The 27,899-nt window shown below is 49.4% G+C and overlaps 1 protein-coding gene across 6 annotated transcripts; it reads right to left on the bottom strand.

The window, feature by feature from the left end:
* On the bottom strand, positions 1 to 27,899 carry Nlrc3 (NLR family CARD domain containing 3). Of its 6 annotated transcripts, none has more exons than XM_015490813.2 (19): positions 27,630 to 27,895; positions 16,939 to 17,000; positions 16,508 to 16,709; positions 14,676 to 16,425; positions 13,262 to 13,348; positions 11,436 to 11,519; positions 10,865 to 10,948; positions 9,444 to 9,527; positions 7,863 to 7,946; positions 7,189 to 7,272; positions 6,534 to 6,617; positions 5,808 to 5,891; positions 5,105 to 5,188; positions 4,576 to 4,659; positions 2,387 to 2,470; positions 1,927 to 2,010; positions 1,190 to 1,273; positions 738 to 821; positions 1 to 462 (listed from the first exon to the last, which is right to left on the bottom strand). In XM_015490813.2, exons 3-19 carry the CDS (start codon positions 16,683 to 16,685, stop codon positions 372 to 374), a joined length of 3,198 nt encoding a protein of 1,065 aa, XP_015346299.1. In that variant the 5' UTR covers positions 16,686 to 16,709; positions 16,939 to 17,000; positions 27,630 to 27,895; the 3' UTR covers positions 1 to 371. The 6 variants fall into 6 exon arrangements, 4 of the variants coding, with proteins under 4 accessions (XP_015346299.1, XP_048645215.1, XP_048645217.1 ...); XM_048789258.1 differs by lacking the exon at positions 16,939 to 17,000 and adding an exon at positions 16,806 to 16,866; XM_048789260.1 differs by lacking the exon at positions 2,387 to 2,470.

The following is a 27,899-nucleotide window of genomic DNA, read 5'->3' as shown; positions in this document are numbered from 1 at the left end:
TTAGCTGGGATTACAAGATTATACTACTGTACCCAGCTAAATTTGTTCAAAGTTGGAACTTTTAAATACTTTGGATATAAATAACGTGGAACCAACTCCCTACATTGATGAACTTTGAGACTTTTGTCCTCAAGTCCCTTGGTAGCAGCTCCTTCTCTCTGCCATTGCAGAATTTCCATCCACCATCGTCAGGACTTGCCCTGGACTAGGAAAAGGTGCCTGAGACCTTTTTTCCTCTGTGCAGGAGACCAGCTCTTGTACTGGGTCAGCAGCATTCCCAGAATGCAGGATTGTGACCAGAGATCACTTTCTGTTCAGAAGCTTTCATTCTCTGGAATCTGTCCATCCTCTCCACCAGTGACTGGCTTTGCTCACATCTTCACAGTGCATGAGGGAGCTTTGGTCTTGATAGCTTCTGAGATCATCCTGGCACCAGAGTCCCCAACTTGATTTCCCTGGAGACTAGAATAGAGAAGGGTTAGGACAGGGCTCAGCACCCACCCGTTCCCTTGAGTAGAGCAGTGGTCACCATAGCAACTGAGGAACCTTTGTGCTTCCACAGTCCCTCCCACAGATGAGTCTGTAGCTGGCTCCTCCTCAGAATGCATTCCCCTGTGGAGCTGCTGGGCGGCCTGGGCACTGGTTCCCAGAATTGAGCTAAAGGCAGGGCCTGACCTGGGATCAGTTCTGAAGGTGGGGCAAAAGTGGAAAGAGCCAGTGCTAGTGAAGCTACTCACTTGATGTGCTGCAGCCCATGGTTCCCAGACAGAGCACTGGCAATGCATATGGCCCCATCCATCCCTAAGGAGTTCTCTTGAAGACTAGGCAGAGAAAAGATGGAGTCACTACAGTGAGTCATCAGGACCAGAGAAATGCCTAAGGAGACATTACCTTATTGGGGGCAGGGAGGACAAGCAGTTCTGGGTTTGACTTGTTTGTAGGTGCCACAACTGTGAGATGGCATTTGACCATGATGGTGTCTGTCAGCAGTCAGGTTGCCCCACCCAAGACCCTAAGTGCAGATTTTAAGTGATTTCTGACTTAAGCAGAAGGAACAAAGCCACCAACAAAGGATATGGACTTTAATAGAGGAGTAGCTAGAGGAAATCAGGAGCATTTTAGCTCACAGGGAAGATCCAGCACAGCAGTATGCTGCTCCAGGACACAGGCAGGTTTGACAGCCACTCACTTAAGCCTTCGGAGACTGGAGTTAATCTTCAGTGAGCTGGCCAAGGCCTTCGCTCCTGCCACTCCAATGGCATTTCCTCGTAAGCTGTCAGGAAAAACAGGACACCTAAGGTACAGGGACAGGCTGAGAAGTGACAATGGCACCTCTCCAGGTGGATGTGGGGTTACTTGGACTTCGGCAATCACTGGAGGTGAGGGTTGCGCCTTCCTCACTTTTAGGCACTAGAACCAGGCTGCGCTCTAGGGAGCAGGACACACGAAGGGGGTTGAGGCCAGCCCAGGCTTGGGTGCTTTGTTGGAGTCCTTTCCTTTTCCATTTCCAAGAAAGGCTGGGCTGAGATGGGCAATGCAGCACTCCATCCAGCAAGTGACCAGTGCACTTAGCCTCACAGGGAACCATAAGAGCAGGGATGACCTGGACACACCCAAGAGCTTCATGGTGCTTAAGCTCCCTCACCAGGGGTTGGACCTTCTCAGAGACCAGAATCCATTGCCACTGCTACCACGGAGACCTAAACAGGGGCTCCACACATGTTTAGCCTGGGCAAGGCCAACCCAAAGAGCAGGACAAACTAGTGACTCCAGGAAAAAGGCAGGGAGTGGGAATAGAGACGCTGGGGTACACATGACCTGAAATACTGAAGATCATCTGTGAGTTTCCATGTCAATTGGTATCCACTATGAATCCATAGCTTGATTTCTTTGAGCAAAAGACTTGCCGGAGACAGGAATACTCACTCAAGAATCTCCAGCGTTCTGTTCACAGCCAGGGCTTCCCCCAGCGCCTGGGCCCCTGGTGCACCAATGGAGGCCACCTGGAGGCTACAAGAGGAGGGGCAATCAGTGCAAGCAGGCAAGGCCTCCCTCCAAAAGGTCCACCCTTCACGGGGAGTAGAAGTGGAGAAACAGCATTGCAGATTGTTGGTCTGTGACCTGTCCAGAGAATACTACTGCGTCTCCCACCTACACCCTTATGCCTGAGACGGAGGTCTGGACACAGGGTGCAGAAAGCAGAAGCAATCTCCTGGATTTACTGGAGGAGGACACATGGTACCCCTAATTCATGCCTCTAGGTGTTTGATTTCCCAGTTACTGATAATCAAACACACCTTTCTTGACTGTAAACAAAGATGGCGGGCAGCATGAGAGGATAGTGAAGGAGCTGGGCTCCTGGGCTCCTGGCACCACAGGGACTTACTAGAGAGCAGTGAGGGCTGTGTTTGCCTTTAGCGCACTGGCCACCGCAGAAGCTCCCTCATCCCCAATGGCGTTCTCCTGTAAGCTGAACAGAGTGACCTCTTCAGGCACAGAGGGATGGGCCAGCACTGTAGCAAGGACCTGCTGTGTTTGGGCCTTCCAGATTCAATTCAGACCACACACCAGCCACGAACAAACCATCAGAGTCCAGGAAAGAACACATGGGAATTGCTGATAACAAGGGTTCGGGACCAAAAGGGGAATGCTTTTCAAAGCCAACCAGAAACTAACTCAAAGCTCTCAATCTCCAGACCATTCTTTCTGATTAGGGTTTTATAACCACCATTCTTCAAAATTCAAGGAAAATAGCAGGCACTGTCACGATAAATGACTTGAGTTTAGGTCAAGTGGATATGGCATGTAAAGTGATCAGTCTGCATTCATTATATTTGAGCATGCCCTGTGTGCTGGATATGTGCAAAGCAGGAAAGGCAGTTCTACCCTGTTGGAACTCAGATTGGAATTTGCAATTAAATTAGTAGTTTAGCTAAGTACAGCTGCAGGGAAGGCCAATGGAGTCTCCTATCCCAGTGTGGTACCCCAGAGACAGATCTGAACCAACACAGGTAATAAGGGGTGGGGAGGGCCTGGCACCTCTGAGGAGCCCAGGGAAATTGAGCTGAGTTCCTGGAGTGGTGAGAAACAAAAGACTGGGGAGAGCTGAGGTTGTGGCTCAGAGGTAGAGTGCTTGCCTAGGACAGGTGAGGCAGGTGAGGTCCTGAGTTCGATCCTCAGCACCACATTAAAAAAATAAATAACAAGTAAATAAAGGTTAAATTAAAAAAAAAAAAAAAAAAGACTGGGGAGTGTGAAGGAAATAGATCTTTCCAGGCCTCGTAAGCCATGCTGCAGGGTAACACTTCACTGCAGGCACTGGACAGCACTGAAGGATCTCACCCAGGTGGGGACACTGTTCAGCAGCCTGAGGGGATGGCCTGGATGTGGAGGCTGCCAGGGAAGCAGGTGAGTAGGGATGTGGCCTGGATGCTGGCAGTGGAGGGAAACGGGGGGGAGGGACACCACGAGGGAGAATGGACAGGACTTGGAGATGAGCTGGAAATGGAGGAAGGAGCAAGTGTGGTGCTCTGGCTTGCACAGTAGCTTGTCCCAGGAGCCAGATGGGAAACCAAAAAGGCTTGTGGGAAAGAATGCAGCATCCTGCTCTACCTGTGGGACACTGAGGGGACAGGCCAAGGTGTGAATTCCACAGGACTTAAGAGAGAGCTGGAATGTTGATGTGGAGGTCATTGGAATTCTCAAGGCAGTGGGAGCCTTAGGAGAGGAGGCAAACTCAGAAAAGGAATGTCATTACAAGGGCCTGGGCCAGAACCCCAAAGAGCCCCAGAATCAGAGTGGAACAGAAGAGAAGATTGAGGAGGACCATCCAGAGAGAGAGTATCCTGGAGGCTGAGGGAGAATTGTCAGGGCGGAAGCAGATGGGGCTCAAAAAAAGTCACAAAAGATCACATGTTGTATGATTGGATTTATGTGGAATGATGAAACGTCTAGATTAGGCAGATCCAGGGGACAGATAGATTCATTTTTGAGGGATGCAGGGAGGAGAATGGAGAGTGCTGATGGGTATGGGTTTCATTTTAGGATGAGAGAAATCTTCTAAGATGATCTTGGTACTGGTTTTACAATTTTGTGTGTGTGTGTGTATGTGCTGGGGATTGGATCCGGGGCCTGGATCATGGTAAGCACACTACCCCTGAGCTCCCCAGCACACCTGTGTTTATTGTACATTTCCAGGTTCATCCATGTTGCGGTTGCACCGTGTGTTAGTACTTCATTCCTTACCGTGTGTTAGTACTTCATTCCACCATAGTTTTGTTGTCTGAGGATCAGAATATATTTGTGTGCATGTACACATTTTATTTGGTATAAATAAAATGGGCAAATTTTATGGTATGTGGATTATGTCCCAGTAAAACTGCTATATATCTCTATATAACAGATACACAGATATTTTTAAACAGGTGAGTCCTGAAACAAGCCCGCTGGTCTTAGGGCAGAGATAGCTCTGTACCACCAAGGGTCATCCATTCACCAGCCTTGTGCCTGGGTATCTGAGGTTTTAGACCTCCCTGCTTACCCCACCTCCCCTTAGTCCCTGCAGGCCACACTTACTCTAAGCTGGTCAGGCTGCTGTTGAGCAGAAGTGCTTGTCCCAGGGCCCTGGCAGCACTGGCCTGGATGAAGTTCCACTGCAGGCTAAGCAGACAGACACATGAACACGTGGCTCAGGGGCAGAGCCAAGGAGGCTCCAGAAGCTTCTAGAGGATCTGATAGCAGGGTGAATCCAAGAGGATTCCTGCTGCTCCCCTCAGACTTAGTTCCCAAAGGGTCAGCATGCATTCTATTAGTGGTGACCACAGGGACAAGCTTAAATATTCTCCAGACAGTCCCTGCATAAAGCATGGCTTCCCAGGGCATCATGGTGGCATCCATCTCCCACCATAGTTCTGTTGTCTGAGGATCAGCCTCAGGAATCAGAACCATGGAGAGGGGGCACATATTACTTGAAGATGGGCAGCCTGGAAAGCCCCTGAGACCCAGGTGAGGGTGTCCCGAAGCCAGGCTTGGTCTGTGGCCCTTTGGGAGTAGTCCTGCAGCTCTACAGAGGGGCATGGGGTGCTGGGGTGGGGCACAGACTCACTGAAGGGACTTGAGGGTGTGGTTTTTTCCCACTGCTACTGCAATGGCCTGGGCACCCTGGTCATGGAGGAGGTTGGCTGTCAGGCTGGGAAAAGGGAGAAGAAACGAGTGAATGGGAACCTGTCCTGAAGCTGCCTGTCCCTGGTCACTGGGGAGTTCTACCCACTCCCCCTCTTCCCAAGGACCACCCAAGTCTGTGCTGGTATTAATTATTTGGCTCATATCTGTGAGAACTTTGGTGTCCTGGGGAGTGTCGTACCAAATCCTGAAAACAACCCAGGGGCAGGTCCCAGGCTCAGCTCAGTGGGTGCAGTGACAGGTCACCTGGCCAGAATGTGGTGGAGCTGCCCTGGGGGTTGCTTCTCAATACTATGACCCCACATCAACTCTTGAGTCCCCTCCCTTCGGCTGGTTCATCCCCAGTGGAGACCAGCAGAGTATCTCCCTGTCGTCAATTGTGTCATTTATACCACAATGTAGGGGAGGGCTCGTGTGAGGGTTGCCACCAGTCACCAGGGCTGCCTGTTTCCCACCCAGGTCCTTCTTAGCCTTGTAAAATGGTGAGGGTACTGAGGGCCTGGCCCATTATAATGGTGCCCACCAGCTCTGAGCTCTGGGTGGGCGAGGAGGCTGTGGCACAAATGATCCCAAGGAGGCACAGTCTCTACCCCCTTCCCCACACCCTCCCTGACCCCATCACGTACTCCAGATGTTTCAAAGTGCTGTTGATGCAGAGAGCATGAGCCAGGGCCTGGGCTCCCTCAGGACTGATGGAGTTTTCTCGAAGGCTAAGAAAGAAAGGGAAGACCCTGAGCTTCCTACGAGGCAGGTGAGACCTCTAGTGGCAGATACACCCAGGTTTTATGAAGCTTAAGAAACCTCAGGTGGATCCTGGGCCAAACTAGAGGTAACTCCAGCCTTACTATCCAGAGACATGGAACTGCTGGACAAGGCGGATGGAGGTCAGAGACTGAGAGCAGAATGCACTCAGGGCTGGCATTAGCGGGGTTCTGGCAGGGAAGAGGTGCTGGCTGAGGTATGAAGGAGCCAGTTCTAGCAAACCAGGGCTCCAAGCAAGGGCTGCCAGCCAGGTGCCCCCACTCAGGACTAATGACCATACAAGAACGTCCAGGAGGAAGAGGATAGGATGACAGGACCTCAGAAGTGTGAAGGGCAAGAGGCAGGTGAGCATGTTGGGCACCTGAAGGGCTTGCCCATGGGTACGGAGCAGCAGAGCAGCCCATAGGGCCATAACTATCTCCTGCCCTCAAGAGGAGCAGGGTGCCCAGTTTTCAGAGCCAAGCCTGCCCCAGCCACAGATTTCCCCATAACATGCTTCCCAGCACCAGCTCTTCTTTCCAAATCCCAGAGTTCCTTGCATAGCCTCTGGTCAAAAGGACACCCTGGGTGGGAGGGAATCCAGGACTTACTTGAGGCTGAGGAGGGTCTGGTTGACACCAAGGGCCTCCATCAGCATGGCCACTCCCGCATCACTGATGGAGTTGCTCTGCAGGCTGCAGACAGAATGTGGCGTCATGGCTGTCCCAGGACCCAGAGAAAGCTGTCCAGTCCAGCCTGAGGCCACAGGCTCTGGGTTGGGGAGGCCTGGAGATTGCTGCTCTCATCCCTCTTTCCTCCCATTGCCCTACCTTCTAGCCCCTGCCAGGTCAGGGTAGGTAGGTTTAGCACAAGCACCAAGGTCTAGACTCTGCCTTGACATGGGTGGCTCCACATGTCCTCAGAGGAAGGCACGTTGCTTCTGCAGCCCAAAGAGTATGGTACAGCAGTCACTCAGCACCCCCTGCCCAGTCAAGGCTGTGGCAGCCAGCTCCCTCCTCATCTGTGCACTTATCAAGAGCACTGGGAACTTGTTCTGGAAACTAGAGGTAACCCCAGCCTTACTGTCCAGAGACATGGAGTTGATGGACAAGGAGGGCAGAATGCACTCAGGGCTGGAATTAGCAGGATTCTGGCAAGGAAGAAGTGCTGGCTGGCAGCCTTCTTCTGGCACTACCAGCCAGCCATCTGCTAGATGGAGAGCCCGGGAATGATTATCACCCCTGGAAGGTGTTCAGGCAGACTCACTCCAGGCTCTCCAAGCCCTGGTTCACCTTTAGGGCCTCAGCTAAAGCCTTGGCACCTCCATCACCAATGCTGTTACTGGAGAACCTACAAGAGAGAGACATGGGTGAGCCCACCTCCTGCAGCAGCTGCACAGAGCCAGACCTGGGCATCAGGGCCCAGGGAAGCCTTCAGGGGAAGTAGCCTCTTCTGTCTCAAGGGTGCCCAGGGCAATTTGCTCTGCTTGGGTCCTGTTAATCTGTAGTCTTTGCAAGTGACCCCCTATCCCTGTAAAAGATCAAGGTAGCAAAGTCCTTCTTGACTCCCTGGCAAGGGCAGGAGGTCAGTGTCGACCCTTAGTGAGAGGTTTTGGTGGTACTTTAATGTGAAGTTTACTAAGAAATGTACCAGCTGGGAAGGCAGTAAGCATGAGCCTGAGAACGTGAGCAGTCACCCCATCCTGGACATCTGAGTCTCCACTCTTCTGGCCCAGTGCTTTGTAATCAAAAAGCCAGCTGTCCTGCAGCTATCCATTAGTCCATCCATCCATCCATCTATCCATCTATTCACCATCCTCCCATCTTCCCTTCCAATCATATTCCCATCTCTCTATTCATGCTTGTGCCCACAAATATTTAGGATGGTTGGTCTTGTGCTGGGCATTGAGAATACCAATTTGGCCCTTCTGTGTTTCTCACATGAGCTCCTTCAGACTCCTGTTCTGCCTCAAGGCTTCTGCCATCCGCTGGGCTCCCGCGGGCCCAATGCTATTTTTCTGCAGGCTGTGGGAGACAAGAGGGGTCCATCAGCAAATCTGACCACAGCTATTGCCAGGCCAAGGACAGTCTAGGTTCAGGGCAAGAGGTAGAGAAAAGTTGGAGCATGTCTCCATTTGTACAGCAGTGGGAAGGGGTCTCAGAGGGTCTGGTGATGTTTTTATGTGGGAGAACAAGGGACAAGAGCAGCTGGGGCCTCCCATGTAAGTGGCAATCAGTGGCTGCTGATAGAGCCAGCACCTTCCTGCATGGGGGACCTACATGCACAAGACCTGCTGGGCCCTCATCTGTCAGTCTTCCATCTAGACCAGCCAGTAGCCTGCCCCCCCCTTTGAGAACCTCTGGGGAGAGGGATAGGAGGATCAACAGGACAGAGCCTCCTACATGAGGCCGAATACGAGCCTTAAAAAAAAAAAAAAGTAATCTTCCAAAAAGAAAAGAGACAACCACCACTCTCTTAGAGGACACATGAGGTTGCAAGTACTCTCTGTCCTGTTGAGAAATATGCAAGTCTCTTTAAGAGCTCAATCAACTTCCTGCCCATTTCACAGCCTAGGAATGTCTTTCTCAGGGTCTCTGTACAGGTAAAAATCTAGCAAGGGATGGTCCCTGTCTTCCTGCTTCTGTGGGAATTAGCCTGGGCACCTGTTGTGAGTACCTGCTTGTCATAAAGACAGAAAAAATTTTATTTTTCCCTTAGATAAAAGCAACTGGGGAAATAGATGATCACCCCCAAATTATTTGGTGACTGTAGGATAAGCTATAAGTGACAAATGGCGTCATCAAGCTACTTAGGAGACTGAGGCCAGAGGATTGCAAGTTTGAGGCCAACCTGGTCAACTTGGCAAGACTCTGTCTCAAAATAAAAATAAGAAGAGCACTTACTTGGGGCTGGGGCTGGGGCTCAGTGGTAGCGCACTTGCCTGGCATGTGTGAGGCACTGGGTTCAATTCTCAGCACCACATATGAATACATAAATAAAATAAAGGACTATCAACAACTAAAACAAATATTTTTCAAAAAGGCTAAATGAAAAAAAAAGAGCACTTGCTTAGCATGCATGAGGCCCTGGGTTCAATCCCTAGTACTACAAAATAATAATAATAATAATAATAATAATAATAATAATAATGTGTTTTCTTATAAGTTGTCATTTATCTTGAGAGTGTAAGGGATGGGTCCTATCTGCTGGGCTGCAGAAAAGGGCTGCAGCAGATTGCCTACAATGTGCACTGCAGTCCTGAATGCTTATTCAACAATAAGACTGTTGTGTTCGTTCCTATGTTTGTGGAGAGGGCTTTCTGGTTTGACAAGAGGTTTTATTTCCAGTAATTTCCCCACATCTATTCTCTGGAAAAGCAGTGAGCATCAAGTTATCCTGGGGCCATCCAGAGGGGTCAGAAAGCTTCAGCCTCACCCCATCCATTTCTCCTTGCAGGAAAAGAAGAGGCCAAACAGGAGAGAGGGGAGGTGGGAGAAGAGAGGGGAGATGTGTCCACTCACTGCAGCAGGGAGAGGGTCTGGTTGGAGGCCAAGGCCTCTGCCATGGACCTGGCACCATCATCCTTGATCATGTTGCTCTGGAGGCTGTGGAGGCAGGAAGGAGTATATTGCTGATGGAGCACAAGAGAATTCCTGGTGTGGCCTGAACTCCCTGCAGTGGAGGCACCTCCACAGGGTACCTGCTGAGAGGGCAGCAGCTGGCCTTAGTGAGAAGAGGCCCTGACCATTATGTGCCCTCCTCACTGCCCACTAGAGTCAGCCCTTCCTTCACTGGTTCCAAGCCCATGCCTACTAAGTGAGAGCAAGATGCCCATGCTTCTGTCAAACAATAACAAAATCATCAATAGCCCATTGCACCTAAAAGCCACAGTACTCAATTACCGGCAAGGATAATGAGAAACTGGAACCCTCACACTGCTGTTGGGAACCCTCACACAGCCTCTATGGAAGAGAGTCTTGGCAGCTCCTCAGAAGGTTAAACAGAGTTAGCAGGTGACCCCGCAATTCCATTCCTAGGTATATATCCCAAAGAATTGAAAACAGGCACTTGAATATTTGCACACAAATATTCATAGCAGTATTATTGATTATGGCCAAAAGGAGGAAACAGCACAAATACTCATTGATGGGTGAATGGGTAAACCAATCATGGCCTCTCTATTCAACAGAGTATTATCCATAAAATAGAATGAAGCACCAGTGCATGCCATTACTTGTTATAGGGCCTATCCAGATGGGTCAGAAGTTTGAGGTTCACCCCATTCATTCCACCTTGCAGGAAAAAGACAAAGGAGCCAAACAGGAGAGAAGAAAGAGGCATGTCATCAATGGACCTGGCACCATTGATTCCATTCAGATGAAATGTCCAGAATGGGTGAATCCAGTCAGAGAGGAAGGATTGGTTCACGAGAGGGGCTGGAGAGAAGGGAGAATGGAAAGTGACAGCTAACGTGTACAAGAATCCTTTGTGATGACGAAAACATTTCAGAACGAGATTCAGGCATGGTGACATAGCGCTGAGTGTACTAACACCAGTTACCTGGGTACTTCAAAATGGTATTATGTGAGTAATACTAATAATAAACAAATGGCAAAACGACAGAACAGTGGTACCCACTCAACTAAGGATGGACACAGCCACAGGCTCCTGAAAAGGACACAGTCAACCACACCAAATGTTGCCCTTTCAAGAAGGCAGCTTACAGGGGAAGTCTAACGCCATGACTGTGGAGTTACAGAGGCACAAAGAGGAAGGAAGAGTTAGAACTTGAAGTTTGCTTAGGATACAAGCTCTGGTACCCAGTGGGTGAAAGCTGGTGTCCCATGCCCACCATTTTGAATCACCTCCCACTCCATAGGTGCCTCCTGAGGCAAGGGTTTTGCAGGCCCTCTCCTGGAGGTTGGGAGCAGGAGACGCGTACCTCAGAGAGGTCAGAGTGCGGTTAATCTTCAGAGCTTCAGCCAGCGCCTTGGCTCCCTGTGGTCCAATGGTGTTACTGCGGAGGCTGACAGAGAAAAATGACTCTCAGGGAGGAGAGGAGGGACAGAAAGTACACAGACCTTCAGATCTGGGATCTTTGAAGGGAATGCGTGAGGGTTTAGCATTTCACACCTGGTGGAACCAGGGAAGGGATCCTTAATAAGTGAGCAAGGAGGGAGTGTCTCTCCAGATAGCTGACATGATGGGGAAAGGAAGCAGGGCTGGTAGCCCAGCGAAGCTGAGTTGAGGGCTGAAAACTGGCTGCTATTAAGGGTGAAGCTCAACAGCTGAGGAGCCGTGACTTTGCAAGCTCGGCTGTCCTTCCAGCCATCCAGGAAAACGTGGGCTGCAGGGAGGTGAAACCTGTCCTAAATGGGACAGAACGCCATGCCCAGAGTCTACCAGGGCTGAGTCTGGGGCATCAGGGAAGGACAGATAAGACCCAGTCACTTCATAGGAGGGAGATGGCTTAAAACTCTCCTTGTTCCAGTGGCCTTAGGTGTCCTACTTACTCCAGAGCCGTCAGACTTCTGTTGACCAGGAGGGATCTGGCCAGAGCTTTGGCCCCTTTGTTACTGATCTGGTTCTCAGCCAGGCTGCCCGAGGAGAGAGACAGGAGTGATTACTTCAGGTGCAGAATCTCATCACCTCCTCCTTAACGCAGTGCCCGTGATTAGCCTCAAGTATCTGAATCATCAGAGCCCCCAAATAGGCAGAAACCAGGTGACTGACCCCTGGAGCAGAAAGCTGATCACAAGAAAGTCCCTGAGCCTAGACAAGTAAGGACGGAGAGGCCCAACAGACCCTCACCCTGGCAAAGAGTTTTAGAGGAAATTTTCTACCCAAATGAGAGCCAAGACTTATGGCAATTACAGAAATCTGCTATATGGCCCCCAGAGAGAGGTATTGTAAACTGACCCTCAGGAAGAAAACAACACACACACACACAAACACACACACACCCCTGATTTATTTACTGTTGTTTCGACGGCAGTCGAGATGTCTCTATAGTTCTATAGGATCTTCAGCTCATGGGATATGGTGTTCAACTAGAGTCCCCAGGCACTTTTCAAGCTATTCTCCTAGGGCCCCTCCTGACTCTGGGGAAAGCTTCAGTAGCCAACAGGAGGATGAGGGGGAACCAAATGGGCCAGGCTGTGGCCCCCAAATTCCTTCTTTCAATCATGAAGTTCCCCTTTTGTCTGGTTTATTCATTGGGGTTCTGCCTGACATGTCATTTTTTAAAAGGATTCTATTGCTTAAAAAAGAATTCAAGGGGGACTGGCTGTAGCTTAGTCGCAAAGCGCTTGCCCAGTATGCATGAGGCACTGGGTTCGATCCTCAGCACCACATAAAAATAAACCAATAAAATAAAAGCATTCTGTCCATCTACAACTATAAAAAAAAAGTTAAAAATTAAAAAAAAAAGGATTCAAGGGGCTGGGGATATAGCTCAGTTGGTAGAGTGCTTGCCTTGCATGCACAAGGCCCTGGGTTCAATCCCCAGCACACACACACACAAAAAAAAAAGAATTCAAGGAACATCTATCATCCAGGCCTCCTCCTACATAAAAGTTCTCAAATTCTAGACAGCCTAGGGGCTCATAATGTTTTATAAGTAATATTTCACAAGCAGTTGTGTGTTTTTTGCAGATTACCTTGCACATTGGAAACAAGGACGTGTCATTGAGGACCAATGAGAGAGAAGGGAAAGAGAGTGAGGAGCAGAGGGGAAAGAGAGTGTGTGGCTGTAGTAAAATGTGTCTAGCCCTCCACATTTTTTTTTTTTTTTGGTACTGGAGGTTGAATCCAGGGAGGTGCTCTGCCACTGGGCTCCATCTCCGGACCTTTTTTATTTTTTATTTTGAGACAGGGTCTGGCTAAGTCTCCAAGGCAGGCCTCCAACTTGTGAATGAACGTGCCTCAGCCCCCAAGTAGCTGGAATTCTAGACAGGAGTCACCATGCCCAGATGCATTAAATTTTAATTAAAATTAAAACTTTTTGAAATTGAGTTTTTGAATTTTAATTAAACATGCAATCCTGTGCCAAGAGTATAGCTTGAAAGCAGACATTGAAGGGAGCTGCGAGAACCTCGTGCCAGGAGCTATGATAGCACACACAGTGCCCGAGCCTCACCGGGACGTTTCCCTCTTCTTAAAGAGGAGATGCCTGAGTCTCTGGCACTTTCTAGCATGGGCTAAAGCAAACAGACTGCATCCAGAGCCATACACTGCAAAGATCCCTCTGCTCAAGGGCGCCACTGGCCAGAAAGGATAGTGGGAAAGGGATCTCACACCCCATGACACACCCAGATGGGGTTTCCCAGGTCAGCGTTACCTGATCTTCTGAATGCGACAGTCCTTCCCACTCAGCACGCTGCCCAGCAACTCCATCACAGGGTCCTGGAACTGGTTGGTATCCAGCCTGGCCAGGGGCAGCAATAGCGGGGGATGGGGGGGTGAATGGCCCAGGGCAGCCCCCATCCCACAGCACCATGCTGAAGCTCAGAGAGCTACCTCTATGCAATGCTCAGACCTTCCCTACAGGGGGAACCCTGGGACCCAGTGCCTATGATCCCTGGGGTTCCTACTCAGGGGGTTCTTCCGGGGGTTACTGTCCCAATAACCCCATTCACAGGTGCCTCTAAGAGACACAGTCTTCTAGCTCTTCTACTTTTTTTTTTTGGTACCCAAGATTGAACCCAAAGGCGCTTAACCACTGAGCTACATCTTATATTTTTTTAGAGACAGGGTCTTACTGGATTGCTTAGGGCCTCATTAAGTTGCTGAGGCTGCCTTTGAACTTACAATCCTCCTGCCTCAGACTCCTGAGCTGCTGGGATTACAGGCATGTGCCATTGTGCCCAGCCTTAACTCTGTTGAGAATGCATGAGCGAGCTGTCATCAGGGCTTCATCCTAAACCATTTCCTCCCCACTTGCTGAGGCCAGAGCAGTGAACGGAGCATGGGCTAAGGGTAGAGTCAGTGGGTGTAGCTTCCATCAGCACTGGATGGCTCAGAGGCTGTTTATTAAAGGGTAGGATTGTGTTCCCCAAAAAAGCATTTGTTGAAGTCCTAACCCCCAGTGCCATAAGAATGTGGCCTTATTTGGAAATAGGAACATTGCAGATATAACAGTTAAGAGGAGGTCATACTGGAGTAGGGGGCCTATAATCTAGGGTCATGGTGTCCTTACAGGAGAGGCAGGACCATGTGAAGACAGAGACACAGAAGATGGCCACTTGACAAAGGAGGCCGAGTCTGGAAAGAGGCAGCTACAAGCTAAAGAGCACCAAGGATTGCTGGCAGATGCCAGGAGCTAGAGAGGTAAGAAGGGTCCTCCCTACAGGTTTCAGAAGGAGCAAGGACCTGCCAATGCCTTGATTTCAGACTTCTGGCCTCCAGGACTGTGAGAGAAAGAATTTCTGTGGTATTAAAACTGGGTGCAGGGCTGGGGTTGTGGCTCAGAGGGAGAGCACTCGCCTAGCATGGTGAGGCACTGGGTTCAATCCTCAGCACCACATAAAAATAAATAGAGATATTGTGTCCACCTATAACTAAAATATAACTATATTTTTTAAACAAAATAAAGGTATAGTATCCACCTACAACTAAAAATACACCTTTAAAAAAAAACTGGGTGCAGTTTTGGAACTTTGTTATCGCACACCAGGTGACTAACCCAGGGGACACAGTGGAAGGAGGAACCATTCCAAGTCCTGCTCATTCCTTGGCCCACAACCCATGCCCACCTGAGGCTCCGGCAGTAGAGCAGCTGGGGCAGCAGGCTCTGGAGGACACCCTGGCTGAGGCACAGGGACAGGTTGGCCTCCCGGGCACAGGTGTCAGACACCTGCAGGAGATAGGCCAGGGCAGCACGGTGTGCAGGGCCGGTTAGCCTGGCTAGGGCCCCACTCTCCATGGCCTCCGCCATGCTGCGGACCAGCTCCGTGTGCTGCAGCTCATTCAGGCAGTGCAGGACATTGACTGCTCGGGCACAGACTGCAGTGTCACGGTGCAGGCACCCCTGCAGGAGCTCAGCCACCTGGGCCCTGTAGCTCTGGTGCTCGCCCTGGGCCAGCAGGGAGCCAGCCAGCAGGGCATTAACCCTTGGAGACAAGAGGCCAGAGAGGAAGCGCAGGAACACGTCCAGTCTCCCGTCCTCGGCCTGCATGGCCCGTTGGGCTGCACTCCTGAAATGCGTGAGGAAGCCCAGCCTGGGCCAGGACATGCCGCTCTCAGTGAATAGGTCAAAGATGGCCCTCCTGGAGGCGCTGTAGTAATACGCGGCTGCCACAAACTCCTGCAGGGACAGGTGGGTGAAACAGTAAGCCACCGAAGAGGCCAGCGTCTCCTCCCGCTGCAGAAAGCAGCTACACAGGGCGCCCTGCAACAGAGTGAGGTCTACACCAAACGCCTTCATGTCTTGCTCATAAAACACGTACTTCCTCTTGACCAGCCCGTGGAAGGCCAGCCGGCCCAGCGTCCCCACCATCTTGCGACCACCATGGGCTACCTGCTCAATCCGAGGGCTCACCTTGCCCTTCTCCTGCCCTTCCCTGCTGAGGGCCATTTGAAAGTACCAACAGTAGAGCTCACACAGGGTCCTTGGAGGCCACAGCTCTGCGTCATGGAGTGCTGGCCTGCTGCGACACAAGTGGCCCAGTGCTGCGCCCGTGAGATTGCAGAAGGCTGGGACGGTGCACATCAGATACAGGGCCCTGTCGGCCTGCACCTGGCTCAGGACCTGGCCCAGGAGGGTCTGTTCCTCAGGGAACATCCGCTCCAAACACACCTTGATCTCCTCCTCAGTGAAGCCTCGGATCTCAGTCATCCGGTCTACCAGGCCCCCTGGGATCTGGCCAGCCACACTGGGACGGGAGGTGATCCAAACAGAAACTTTTGGAAAGAGGTTGCCTCGGACAATGTTGGTGATCAGATGGTCCACCTGAATCTCCTTCTTGGGGTCTGTGCAGGCCACAGTATTGGAGAAGTCCAGAGGTGTTTTACACTCGTCCAGGCCGTCCAGGACCAGGAGGACTCTGGCTTGGGTGGCCACATCCAGGCCAGCCTCCCCAGTATTTGGGAAGACTGAGCGGAGGAGTCTGTCGGCAGATAGCTTCTCGTGGATGTTGAGATCCCGGAAGGTCAAGGGCAGTACCAGCAGAAAGTCCCTGCCCACCTGCCCTTGGGCCCAGAGGCGGACAAAGTGCCTCACCAGGGTGGTCTTCCCCATGCCAGCCACCCCAACGGTGATGGAGATTCGGGGTGGAATGGACACCCGGGACAGAGGCAGGAAGAGCCTGTCTAGCCCGATGGGCCGAGCAGGGCGCTGCTGGCCACGTGTGGCTTCCACTTGTGTGAAGTCGTGCTCTCTCAGCTGCAGGTCTGTCAGGCCCTCCACCAGCAGGAGGCTGGCCAGCCGGGGCGGTGGGCCATTCAGCTCTGGGCCGCCTCCCATCCTGCTCAGCAGGGCCTCGCGGTACCTCCGGATCCTTGAATCTGCAGAGGACAAGGTGAGGGCGGGGGCAAGGGGAAGAACCTGGTGTGCCCCTCCGACACCCACCTCCCGGCTGGGGCTTACCATTGCTGCGAGGACCCAGTGGGGAGTCCGGTGTCCTGTCAGGAACCTGAGGGGTCTGACCACCCTGACTGCCCTTCCAGGCCAGCAGGTCCACAAGGGCTTTCACCTGCTCAGCTGGGGAGCCGGTGCTGTGGGCCTGGCTGGCCTCCCCGCCTGTCCACACCTCCTGCTTCCTCATGGAGTCCAGGATTGCAGCCCGGAGCTGTGAAGACAGGGCCCAGACCTGCTGCCTGCTGCCCCCCTGTCCAGTGTCCTGGAACAGGTGGCTAGCCCAGGCAGGGACAGGATCCACTCTCACCTTCCCCAGTGGGGGCCCACTGGCCTGGCCTCTAGGAAGAGGCTGGAAGGGCTGTTTGTTCCTGGACAGTGGGAATAATCATATGGGGACAGGGGTCAGGTAGATGGATCCTGGGCCCTGGATCTGCTCTTACCAGCTGGGTGACCTGGGCAGGCTGCCGTCACCTCTCCCCACCTTGTTGTCCTCATTTGTGACCTGGAAATGATAAGGTTATGAGCAGTTTTCTCAAAAGGAGGGAGAGAGGAAGTGGCCTGCCCAGTCCTGTGGGAAGGACACGGACTGTGTGACTCCAGCTACTTAACATGGTAGAACTACAGACTGGGAGATAAAGAGGCAGCCAGGACTGGGGGCGGAGCACAGGCAGTGACAGTGCTCTGTGTGACACTGCGTTGTGGGTACAGGTCATTTTGCAGGTGTCCAGCCTCAGAATGTCCGACACCAAGAGGGAACCACGCTAGACTAGGCTGTGGGGTCGTGGGGTGTAGGGCATCATCAGAGCAGGCGGAGCCTCTGCAGGGGTACATCTGTGGAGGAGGCAGAGGCACAGCTGCTTGTCTTGGTCTCCTAAGCCTCCTTGGAAGCCGGGGCTCCCAGCCCTCAGGCAGCTCCGCTAGCAGCAGGAGATGGTGATGCAGAGGCACCAGGAAGCGAAGCCATGCTGAGACCCAATCTCTGGCATCGCTTGGCCCTCTCTGCAGCCAGGTGGACACCGAGGACTCCAAGGCCACCCCTACCCTCTGTCCCTCCTTGCCAGACACAAGGCTACAGCAGTCCCTCCAGCAGGGGCCCAGGGACTCAGGGGGTGGGGACCAGCCACCATCATCTATGGTTCTAGGAGAGAAAACATGATTTGAGGTCAGCAGAGAGCAGGACTTATTGCTGCTTCATTAAAAATGACCCAGGTGGGGGCTGGGGTTGTCGCTCAGTGGCAGAGCACTTGCCTCGCACGCCTGAGGCCCTGGCACCACAAAATAAAATAAAATAAAGGTATTGTGTCCATTTACAACTAATATATATATATATATATATATATATATATATATATACATATATATATATATATTTTTTTTTTTTTAAATGACACAGGTGTTGTCACTGCCAAAACATTAGCCAGGGTGAGGCCACCCTCGTTGTGCTTCAAAATCCCATTGACTCTCCTTACTCTTGTTCTTCTAAACGCAGGTGGGGTTTTGATGCAAGCAACAGTGTGTACTGTTCACGTGGGTGTCTGGAGGTTTTTATTTAGTCCTTTCAGTAAGACTTGGGATTTTCTTCTTACCGAGATCTTGCCAAACAACAATTTCTCATTTGTGTAGAGGTATTTTTTTAAAGTTTTTTTTAAAGATGTTGATGGACCTTTATTTTATTCATTTACATTGGTTTTCATTTGTCAATTCATTTTGAGTTTTCAAATTTCTTTCACAAGAATAATTTTATATATTCATTTCTAAACTGTCACTCTTATTTTGAACAGTTTTACTCCATCACCCAGCCCCCTTCCCAGGAGCAGTGCTGGTCTCAGCCACTGTGCTGTGCTCCTGCTGTATCCGGGCAATACCAGGAGTGGTTCTAGCCCACACTGTTGGGCATGGCAGATTTTTATGATAGATTTCTAGTTAATTTTCTTCTTCCATTGAGGAAGATCCCTGCTTTCCTATTACCATTCAAATAATGCCCCATACTGTATATCAAAGTCGACAGCGTCACAGACATTCTGCTGAGCACCGTTTTGTTATTTAATTTACTTCTTATGAGAAATCTCATTACCCTTATTTTTCCCATTTTATAGATGAGGGCACTGAGACTCAGAGAGGTAAGTGACTTGTTTCAGGATACATGGTGGGAAGAGGTTGAGTTGAGATAGCACTGACCCCAGTGTTGTGCTGTATTATCTCTATCACTTGTAAGAGGTTTACACATCCTTTAAAAATTAGGAACGAACAGCTTTTTACTATATATTGATATCATCACTGATTTATTTCCATCATTCATTCAATGAGGAAAAAAATTATTAAGGGCCTCTTGTGTGTTCTAGGCACCGGGGGTGTGAAGCTGAATAAGTTAGGTAAAGTCCTTATCCTGTGAGAATGTGGGGCAGGGTAACGGAGAGTGACAACAGATCGCAGCCCAGGTGCAGCTCAGTGGAGAACACAGAAGAAGACAAGTAAGTAAGCCAGGGCTTCTGACAGTGACCAGGGCTGTGATGGAGGAGGTGGAGGGCAGGGGCGGGCACGGCTGCTTCAGTCACAGTGGCCAGGGATGGTCTCTTTGAGAAAGCTGTAGAAGACAGAGAAGGGAAGGAGTTGACCGTGCAGAGAACATTTGAGGCAGAAAACTGCAAGTGTCCTGCGCTCGAGGAGGAGGCAAAGGCCAGAGCTCCTGGGGCACAGTGAGTGAGCAGGTGGCCCACCCTCGGGCCGGAGACAAGGACAGAGGGGAGCAGAGACCAGGTCACTGTCACTCATTTGGCTTTGTGCTAAGCGTGGGGGGAGCCACTGGAGGAGAGATGTGATCAGTGTCCGTAGACCTCCCTGCCAATCCATGAGCTGCACAGGTAGACTTCTGGTTCTTAGAAAGCCTTGCATCTAGATTATGGGATGGTATAAGAATAAACGCACGAGCCAGTAGAACAGAAGAGAGTCGGGGAGAAAATACGTGTGTATATCCTTTACACATGAAGGAGTTTGGTAATGTGAGAAAAGTAGCATTTCAAATCAGTAGAAATGGAATTGGGGCCATTGACCAGCATATGAAAAAAAAGTAAGAGCTTTTAGTTCACATTAATATAAAATTTAATTTTAGAGAGCTAAAGAGTTTTAAAAAATATGAAACCATAAAGTTCCATAAGAGAATATGAGGAAAATCTTAAAATAGTCCTTGAGCAAGAAAGGCTATTTAAAGTTAGTCACAAAACCCAAAATTCTTAAAGAAAAAGACTAACAAATTTGCCTTAAATTACTTAAAATATTGAATAATTAAAATATTTCCAAATAACAATAGGTGCTATAGGTAAAGCTGGAAAAAACACATAAACCAGGAGTAATATTTACAAAATATATGAAAGAACATCACTGTCAATATGTAAAGAACTCTTACCAAGCAACAAGAAATAAATAGTGAAAAAGAAGTATGGACACAAGGTTACCATAGCAACTCCAAAATCCAGTGAGCCATCACATGCTTCCAAATTTCCCGCTCTGCAGAACAATGTGGGAGGGAAGTTTTGTTTGTTTGTTCAGATATTTTAAATTAAGGAAAAGAATAAAATAGCAAGTTAATGGATAAAGATCCATCTTAGAAAAAAAAAAGAATAATGGACATAGAAATAGAAAAATATATATAATTCACAGGTGGCGCACGCCTGCAATCCCAGCTGCTCAGGAGGCTGAGGCAGGAGGATCATGAATTGAAAGGCAGCCTCAGCAAAACTGAGGTGCTAAGCAACTGGTGAGACCCTGTCTCTAAATAAAATTCAAAATAGGGCTGGGGATGTGGTCAGCAGTTAAGTGTTACTGGTTCAATCCCTGGTACCAAAAAAAAAAAAAAAAGAGAGAGAGAGAGAGAAGAAAACATACTAGGCTGCCTTATTGAGAATGTGGCAGTAGTAGGAATCTTAATACATAGTTTGTGTTAAATGTAAATTATTACAAAAATTATGGTTAATTTTCCAGTGCTGGGTATTAAGCCTGGGGTCTCATGCATGCTAGGCAAGCTCTACCACAAAGCTCCATCCCTAGCCCTGATTGTGGATCATCAATTTAGTGCCACTAAATAACTTTTGCTCTAGAAATTCCACACGTGGGAATTTATCCTAAAGAAATAACCAGACAGGTGTTCAAAGACAGGACTAGGAGGGAGACCACAGAAACATTGATTGCAGAAGCAAGAAACGGAAGGGGTAAAGAGTAAGTATCTACCCAGAAGGGACTGGTAAAGTGAATGACTGCCCTGTTCTGCTGTGCTGAACCATGAGATCACACAGGGCACAAGGCCTGTGTCACACTGGAAGAATGTCTCTTACCATAAAGGTTTTAATCACTTCCTTGCGTTACAGAAAATGGTTTGATGTTCTATTGTGTGAATTTGCAATAGAATGTGCACATTTTAAGTATACAATAGATGAGTTTTGACAAATGTATCCTCTAAGTAACAATTGTCACAATCAAGACATTAAATATTTTTTTCTCCAGAAAGTTTCCTCTGCCCCTTGGCAGTCTCTTCCCATCCCATTCAGACCTGTGGCCATTAGTCTATTATTTTGCTATAGTTCTGCCTCTTGTAGAATTTTGTATAAATAGAGTCCTATAGAATCTTCAATATATTTGTATGTAAAAAAAAAACAAGGTGCATAAGACAGTTGTGATAAGATGCAATTTTTGTACACCTATAGGAAAAAGATGTAGAAAGAAGTATATGATAGTGAATTAAGGAATTTGTTTCTTTGTGAATTTTAATCGCTTAAGTTTTACTAACAAACATTACTTCCCCTCTCCAATTTAAACAGGTTGTTTAGCAGAATTATAAATGTAATAATGCTCATTAACAACATTTTTTTATTTACTTATTTATTTTTGAGGCTGAGGCAGGAGGATCAGAAGTTAAAGGCCAGTCTCAGTAACTCAGCGATAACTTGTCTTAAAATAAAAAAGGTTGGGGGTGTAGTTCAGTGATAGTGTACTCCTGGGTTTAGTCTCCAGTACCTCAAAAAATACCATAAAAGTCAAATGTCTATGAAACAATTTAACAAAAATTATAAAACCTGCATACTGAAAAATCTTAAACATTTCTTTCTGGTATTGGGAATTGAACCCAGGGGTACTCAACCACTGAGCCATATCCCTAGCACTTTTTTTTAAGTTATAGATGGACACAATACCTTTACTTTATTTTTATGTGGTGCTGAGGATCGAACCCAGTGCCTCACACATGCTAGGCAAGTGCTCTGCCACTGAGCCACACCCTGGCCCTACCCAGCCCTTTCTTGTATTTTGTTTAGAGACAGGGTCTCACTGAGTTGCTTAGGGCATTGTTGTTGCTGAGGCTGGCTTTGAACTTGTGATCCTCCTGTCCCAGCCTCCTGAGCCACTGGGATTTCAGGCATGTGCCACCAAGGACAATCAAAAATATCAAACATTTCCTTTTTTTTTTTTTAGAATTTTTTTCACAACACCTTTATTCTATTTATTTACTTTATGTGGTGCCAAGGATGGAACCCAGGGCCTCACTCGTGCTAGGCAAGCACTCCACCACTGAGCTACAGCCCCAGCCCCAGAATATTAAACATTTCTAAAGGAAACTTTAAAATACCCATGGAGACATGGGCCTTCTTTAAGTTGATGGTTTAGAGGACTCAATATTATTAAGACGTCAATTCTCTCTAAATTGATCTATAGATTCAATGGCATCCCAATCAAAATCCCAGCGGCTTTTGGGGGAACAGGGGCTAGAAATTGACAAACAGATGCTAACACATAGCTGGAAATGGAAAGGGTCCCAGAATTTCCAAAATATTTTTTTCTTCTGGTAATGGGGATTGAACACAGGGTGAGGAGGATCTACCTGAGCTACAACCCCAGCCCTTTTTATTTTATTTATTTATTTGGTACCAGGGATTGAACTCAGGGCACTGGACCACTGAGCCCCATACCCAGCCCTATTTTGTATTTTATGTAGACAGGGTCTCACTCAGTAGCTTAGCCTCTCACTTTTGCTGAGGCTGGCTTTGAACTCACAATCCTCCTGCCTCAGCCTCCCAAGCCACTGGGATTACAGGCGTGCGCCACAGCTTCCAAAGTGATTTTGAGAAATGACGAACAAAGCTGAGGACTCCCAGTAGACAATGTCAAGACGCACTGTGGAGGAGTGAGGAACGGGTACAAGGTAGACGGATAGACCAGGGCAGTGCACCGAGAGCCAGAAGCAGACCCACATCGGTCACCCGGCGGATGACAATGCACCACAGTAATTCAGCGAGAAAGGATGTTCTTCGCAGTATATTGTGCCAGCCAATGAAATGCCCACATGGGCAAAATAAACCTTGACCCCCAACTTACACGGTACATAAAAATTAATTTTAGCTGGACTATCGACATAAATGTGAAGTCTAAACAATAGATCCTTTAGAAAAAAAGTGTAGGAGAATGTCTTTATGAACTTGGGCTAGGTAAAAACTAAACACAAATAACACTGACCATAAAAGAAAAGGAAATTGGGGCTGAGGTTGTGGCTCAGCAGTACAGCGCTCACCTAGCACACGTGAGGCCCTGCGTTGGATCCTCAGCACCACATAGAAATAAATAAAATAAATAAACATATTGTGTCCAACTACAACAAAAAAATAAATATTAAAAAAAAAGAAGGAAAAGGAAATTGGGTGGGAGTATAGTTCAGCATGCATAAGACCCTGAACTTGATCTCCAGTATTAAAAAAGAAGAAAGAAAAGAAAGCTAGAAACTATATTGGAATTAATTCATTAAAATTAGGACTATAGCTGGGCTTGGTGGTACAAGCCTGTAATACCTGCTACTCAAGAGGCTGAAGCAGGAGGATCTCGAGTTCAAAGCTAGCCTCAGCAATTTAGCAAGGCCCTAAGCAACTTAACCAGACCTTGTCTCTAAATAAAGTACAAAGAAAGGGCTGGGAATGTGTCTCAGTTTTGGTGCCCTGGGTTCAATCCCTGGCACCAAAACAAAACAAAAACAAGATGCGTATTCTCTCTGGCCCAGCAGTTCTCCTCCTGAAACCCAACAGAAATGAGCATTTATGACTGCCAAGAAACAGTTACCACACATTTTCTTTTTAAAAATATTTTGTTATAGATAGACACAATACCTTTATTTATTTATTTAAATACCTTTATTTTATTTACTTATTTATATGTGGTAATGTGGATCAATACCCAGGGCCTCACACATGCTAGGCAAGCGCTCTGCCACTGAGCCCCTGCCCCAGCCCACCAGGCTTTCTTTTTTTTTAATATTTATTTTTAAGCTTTTGGTGGACACAATATCTTTATTTTATTTTTATGTGGTGCTGAGAATCGAACCCAGTGCCTCATGCTTGCCAGGCAAGTGCGCTACTACTTGAACCATATCCCCAGCCCCCCACCAGGCGTTCTTAATAGCTTCATTCATAACCTCCCCAAATAGTAGGACCAACCAGTTTTCACCCACAATCACCTGGGGTATGTTCGTACTATCAAATACTATATAGCAATGAAAAAGGGACGAACTGGGCTAGGATTGTGGCTCAGTAGTAGAGCACTCCCTTAGCATGGGCAGGACCCCGGTTCGATCCTCAGCACCATGTAAAAATAAAGGCATTGTGTTGTGTCCATTAAAAAAAAAAAAAAGAAAAGAAAAAGGAACGAACTATGGACATCTTCACCCATGTGGATGATTCTCACATTTTCATACAAAAAAAAAAAAAAAGCTCCATCTAGGATTCTGTTTATGGGGAGTTTGAAATCAGGCAAAACCAATCTAAAACAAAAGATGCCAAAACAGTGGTTAACCCTGGGGGACGGTTCTCACTGGAGCCCTCTACGGTACTGAGTGGTATTTCCACAGGTGTATAGGTGTGTACAAAGCCATTGAACTCACCATGTCATGTGGAAGTCACACCTTGATTTTTAAGCTAGCAACTATCTAAAAATCCAAAAGAGTAGAGTTCAAAAGGAAGCAGTGACCATTAGTGCCTCAGGCCAGGACACCAGGGGACCCTTGTGCTCTCAGGCCAGGCAGTCAGGGTGTGGCCCTGGGGTGGATTCTCAGGTATGCCCACCAGGTGACAACTCTGCTGCTATTGGTGATGGCATGGTGGCCAGGAGGGTGAATGGCCCAGCTCAGTGCTTCTCAGCTCTGAAGGACATTATCTAGAGCATTTTTTTAATTCAGTTTTTAAGTTGTTACAAAATATGCATAATATAAAATTGACCATTTTAAGCATTTAAGAATGCAGTTCAGTAGCATGTATTACATTCACGTTGTCAAGCAACCATCGCCCCCACCTGCAGGACCCTCACCTTGAAGAACTGAAACTTTGTCCCCACTGAACAACTCCTTGTCCCCCTCCCCAGCCCCTGGCGCCCACCAATCTGCTTCCATCTCTATGAGTGTGGCTGCTCAGGGACTTCACAGGGGATCATGGGTCTGTCCTTCTGTGTTCGCTGCCTTGGCTCAGTGGAAAGCCCTCTGTCCAGCCGGCTCCTCTCCCTTTCATGGTTGGATATGGTATCTGGTAGACCACAGTTTCTCTACGCATTTGTCCAGGAGTGCACACCTGGGTGGTTTTTACCTTTTGGCTATGTGAATTATGCTGTTGTGAACACAGGGTACAGACATCTTTTTGAGACCCAGTGTCCAGTTCTTTGGGGTGTGTTACCAGAGGCGGGATTGCTCACCACATGGTCATTCTATGGAGCGTTGTCTTTAACACTCCACTGTTCAAGCCCAACCACCCTGGGATTCCATTGTGAGGCAGGGCCCCAACATGGACCTATTTTAAGTCCCCTAGGTACCTGCAGGACCCCCAGAGTCGAGAACCCCTGGATCAGAGGGAGGCGGGAGGAACAAAGCAGGAGAGAGTAGCAGGCTAACATGGATGCGGAGCAGGGTCGGGACCTGCATGCACCTGAGAAGGGGCTCCCAGCAAGCACCCTGCCTCTGTGGTCCTCTGTGGTCCTCTGTGTTGGGGGCCAACATTCCCTCTCTATCAGCCACACATCTTTTTTACCCCACCAACCTCAGGCCTAGGGTTGCCAAATTAGGAAATCACTTGTGAAATTATAATTTCAGATAACAAATAATTTTTAGTACAAGTATAATCCTCGTGATATATGACAAAAAAATTATCGCTTACCTGAAATTCAAATTTTACAACGTCCTGTATTTGAGCTGACACCTCTGCCCAGGCCCTACTCCAACAAGACCCTAAGCCTCCCCAACCTGGCTTTTCCCTGTGGACACTTTCTCCAATAAGGACAAAGAAGGAGGCGCAGGGGGACCCGCAACCCTTCATCTCAACCCCACCCCACCCCAGGGCGTTTACCTGGCTGACTCTGCCTGCAGGCCCTGAGGGCCCCAGAGCCTCTCTGTGGGCTGGAGCCTCCCACAGACCTCTGAGCTGATGAGGTCAGGAGACCACAGATGCCATCACAGTCATGCTGCAATCTGCCCAGTGTAAATGGCTTCCAGAGAAGCTGCAGGGACCCTGCAAGCCCAGATACAGAGGGGAAGACTGGGGACTATGGGCTTCGGGTGGTCTTGGGGGATCCAAGTTGTAGCATACAGGGCAAGGCTATAGGGACAAGGGGTGGTCACTGCCATCTTTGGGAGCCTTCCAGGTGTCCCCATGGCCCGTCTCCTGAGCTCTGAGTAGGGAGGGTGGTTCTAGGGACCTCCCTGGGGTTGGTGTGGCTCAGACCCCGCCGCTCAGGCACAACATCTGAGCTTCCACCCTGAGAAGGCCTGGTTGGCTGGGCTCCCTGTCTCCACCAGTGGATCCTGCTTTGTCTTATACTTCAGCCCTGGGGCTGCAGTGCTACCTGAGCCTACTGGGCCCTTCCTGAATGGCCAGCCCCCACTCTGCCCACCTGCAGCCCTGGACAGGTGCGGCCTCCCTTACTGGCCACTGCCTGGATGCCATGTGTCTCTGGCCGCAGCTCCTTAGGTTCGCCTCTCTTCCGAATCCTCTCCCTCCCCAGGCCTGGAAATTTAGTACTTTAGCCCTCCTGAGATGGCCCTAGCGCCATGGCCAGCTGCCTAACCCCTGAGTGAAGCCTCCCCAAAGGGAGGAGGAAGTAGCACCTGTCCTCAGATAGACCCTACTGTACTGACCCTGGGGCACCAGTGGGAGGGCAGGCCTGATCCTGGGAGCCAGCACCCCTGGGCAGGAGAGGGGTGCTCCACCTGCAGCCTGGGATGGTCAAAGCTGAGCTCCAGGCTCTGGGAAGCACACGGCTCTAGAGAGGGAACTGGGAAGAGACTCAGGACCTGGGACCCAGGAGCCTGTCCAATTGGGAGGGCCTGACAGCCAATACCCCAGCATGGCCAGCACCCACCCAGCCCAGCTTGGCAGCACTGTTCCAAAGAAGGCCCTCAATGGGTATGTCTCTCAGAATGCCAAGCGTCGATTTCCCTGAGGGTGCAGCTGGGAAAGGCCCAGAGGCTGCACACCAACACAAGCACAGCATTTATGGGGCAGGAGCAATGAGCTACACCCAGAGCCACGGGCATCTCCTCCCTTGACCTCATGACCCTTGGGGCAGGTGCTGATGGTGTTACCTCCACGGACAGCAACGCTTCCAGGAGCGCAGCCTGCAGGGTGCTCCGCTGCCTCCTACCTTCCCACCCTTCCTGTGGGGACTGGGCTTCCTCCCCTGGGCCTGTCCCTTGGGCATGTTTGTTTATTTCACACTTTGAAACCAGTCTGGCCTCAGCAGCTCCTAGCACTCAGAGAAAAATTAACTGGAGACTCCTCTATGCCCAGAGTAACTCAGTCCTTAAAAGTCACCATTCCAGGAAAGCACGGTGGCTATGCCTAAAATCCCAGTGACTTGGGAGGGGAGACAGGAGAATTACAAGTTCGAGGCCAGCCTCAGCCACTTAGCAAGACCCTGTCTTAAAGTAAAACATAAAAAGTGTTGGGGATGTAGCTCAATGGTAGACCACTCCTGGGTTCAATCCTCAGTACATAAAAAAAAAAAAAAAGAATAAAAAGTTACCGTCCTTCCTGCTAGCTGCCCCACCCCATCCCCGCCTCGTCTGCCCCCTCCCCCCCCCGCCTCATCTGCCCCTCACTGAGGTGGCCTGGACTCTGCTTACCTCCTGGGCCAAGCTGCTGCTCCAGAGATGACAAGAATGGGGAGCCGGGGAGCTCCATCTCCTTGCCACTGGGTTTTGCCCTGCCCCAGTGCTGGGCAGCGGTGGGAGGCCCTGGGTATCCCTGTGGCAGGCTATCCGAGTCCTTGGGCTCTGTCCGAGGCTGAGGAAGCCTGGTCAGAAGGGATCCGGGAAGCTTAATGCGTGCCGTCACCTGTCACTGCGGCCCTGGCTGCTCACCTCTTCCTGTGCCGCCAGGCTCCACCTCGGCCT

The sequence above is a fragment of the Marmota marmota genome, unplaced genomic scaffold (assembly GCF_001458135.2).
Source record: "Marmota marmota marmota unplaced genomic scaffold, marMar, whole genome shotgun sequence".
In the NCBI taxonomy this organism is placed as follows: Eukaryota; Metazoa; Chordata; class Mammalia; order Rodentia; family Sciuridae; genus Marmota; species Marmota marmota.
Note: the sequence above shows the minus strand (reverse complement) of the source record. Positions and strands in the feature narration are given on the sequence as shown.

Coding starts and splice junctions, on each gene's coding strand:
- Nlrc3 (XM_015490813.2), bottom strand. CDS start 16,685: ATGAGGAAGCAGGAGGTGTGGACAGGCGGGGAGGCCAGCCAGGCCCAC. Junction 11,520..13,261: donor TGTCGCATTCAGAAGATCAG/GTAACGCTGACC, acceptor CTCCTCGGGCAG/CCTGGCTGAGAACCAGATCA. Junction 4,660..5,104: donor CACACCCTCAAGTCCCTTCA/GTGAGTCTGTGC, acceptor CTGTCTGCTTAG/CCTGCAGTGGAACTTCATCC.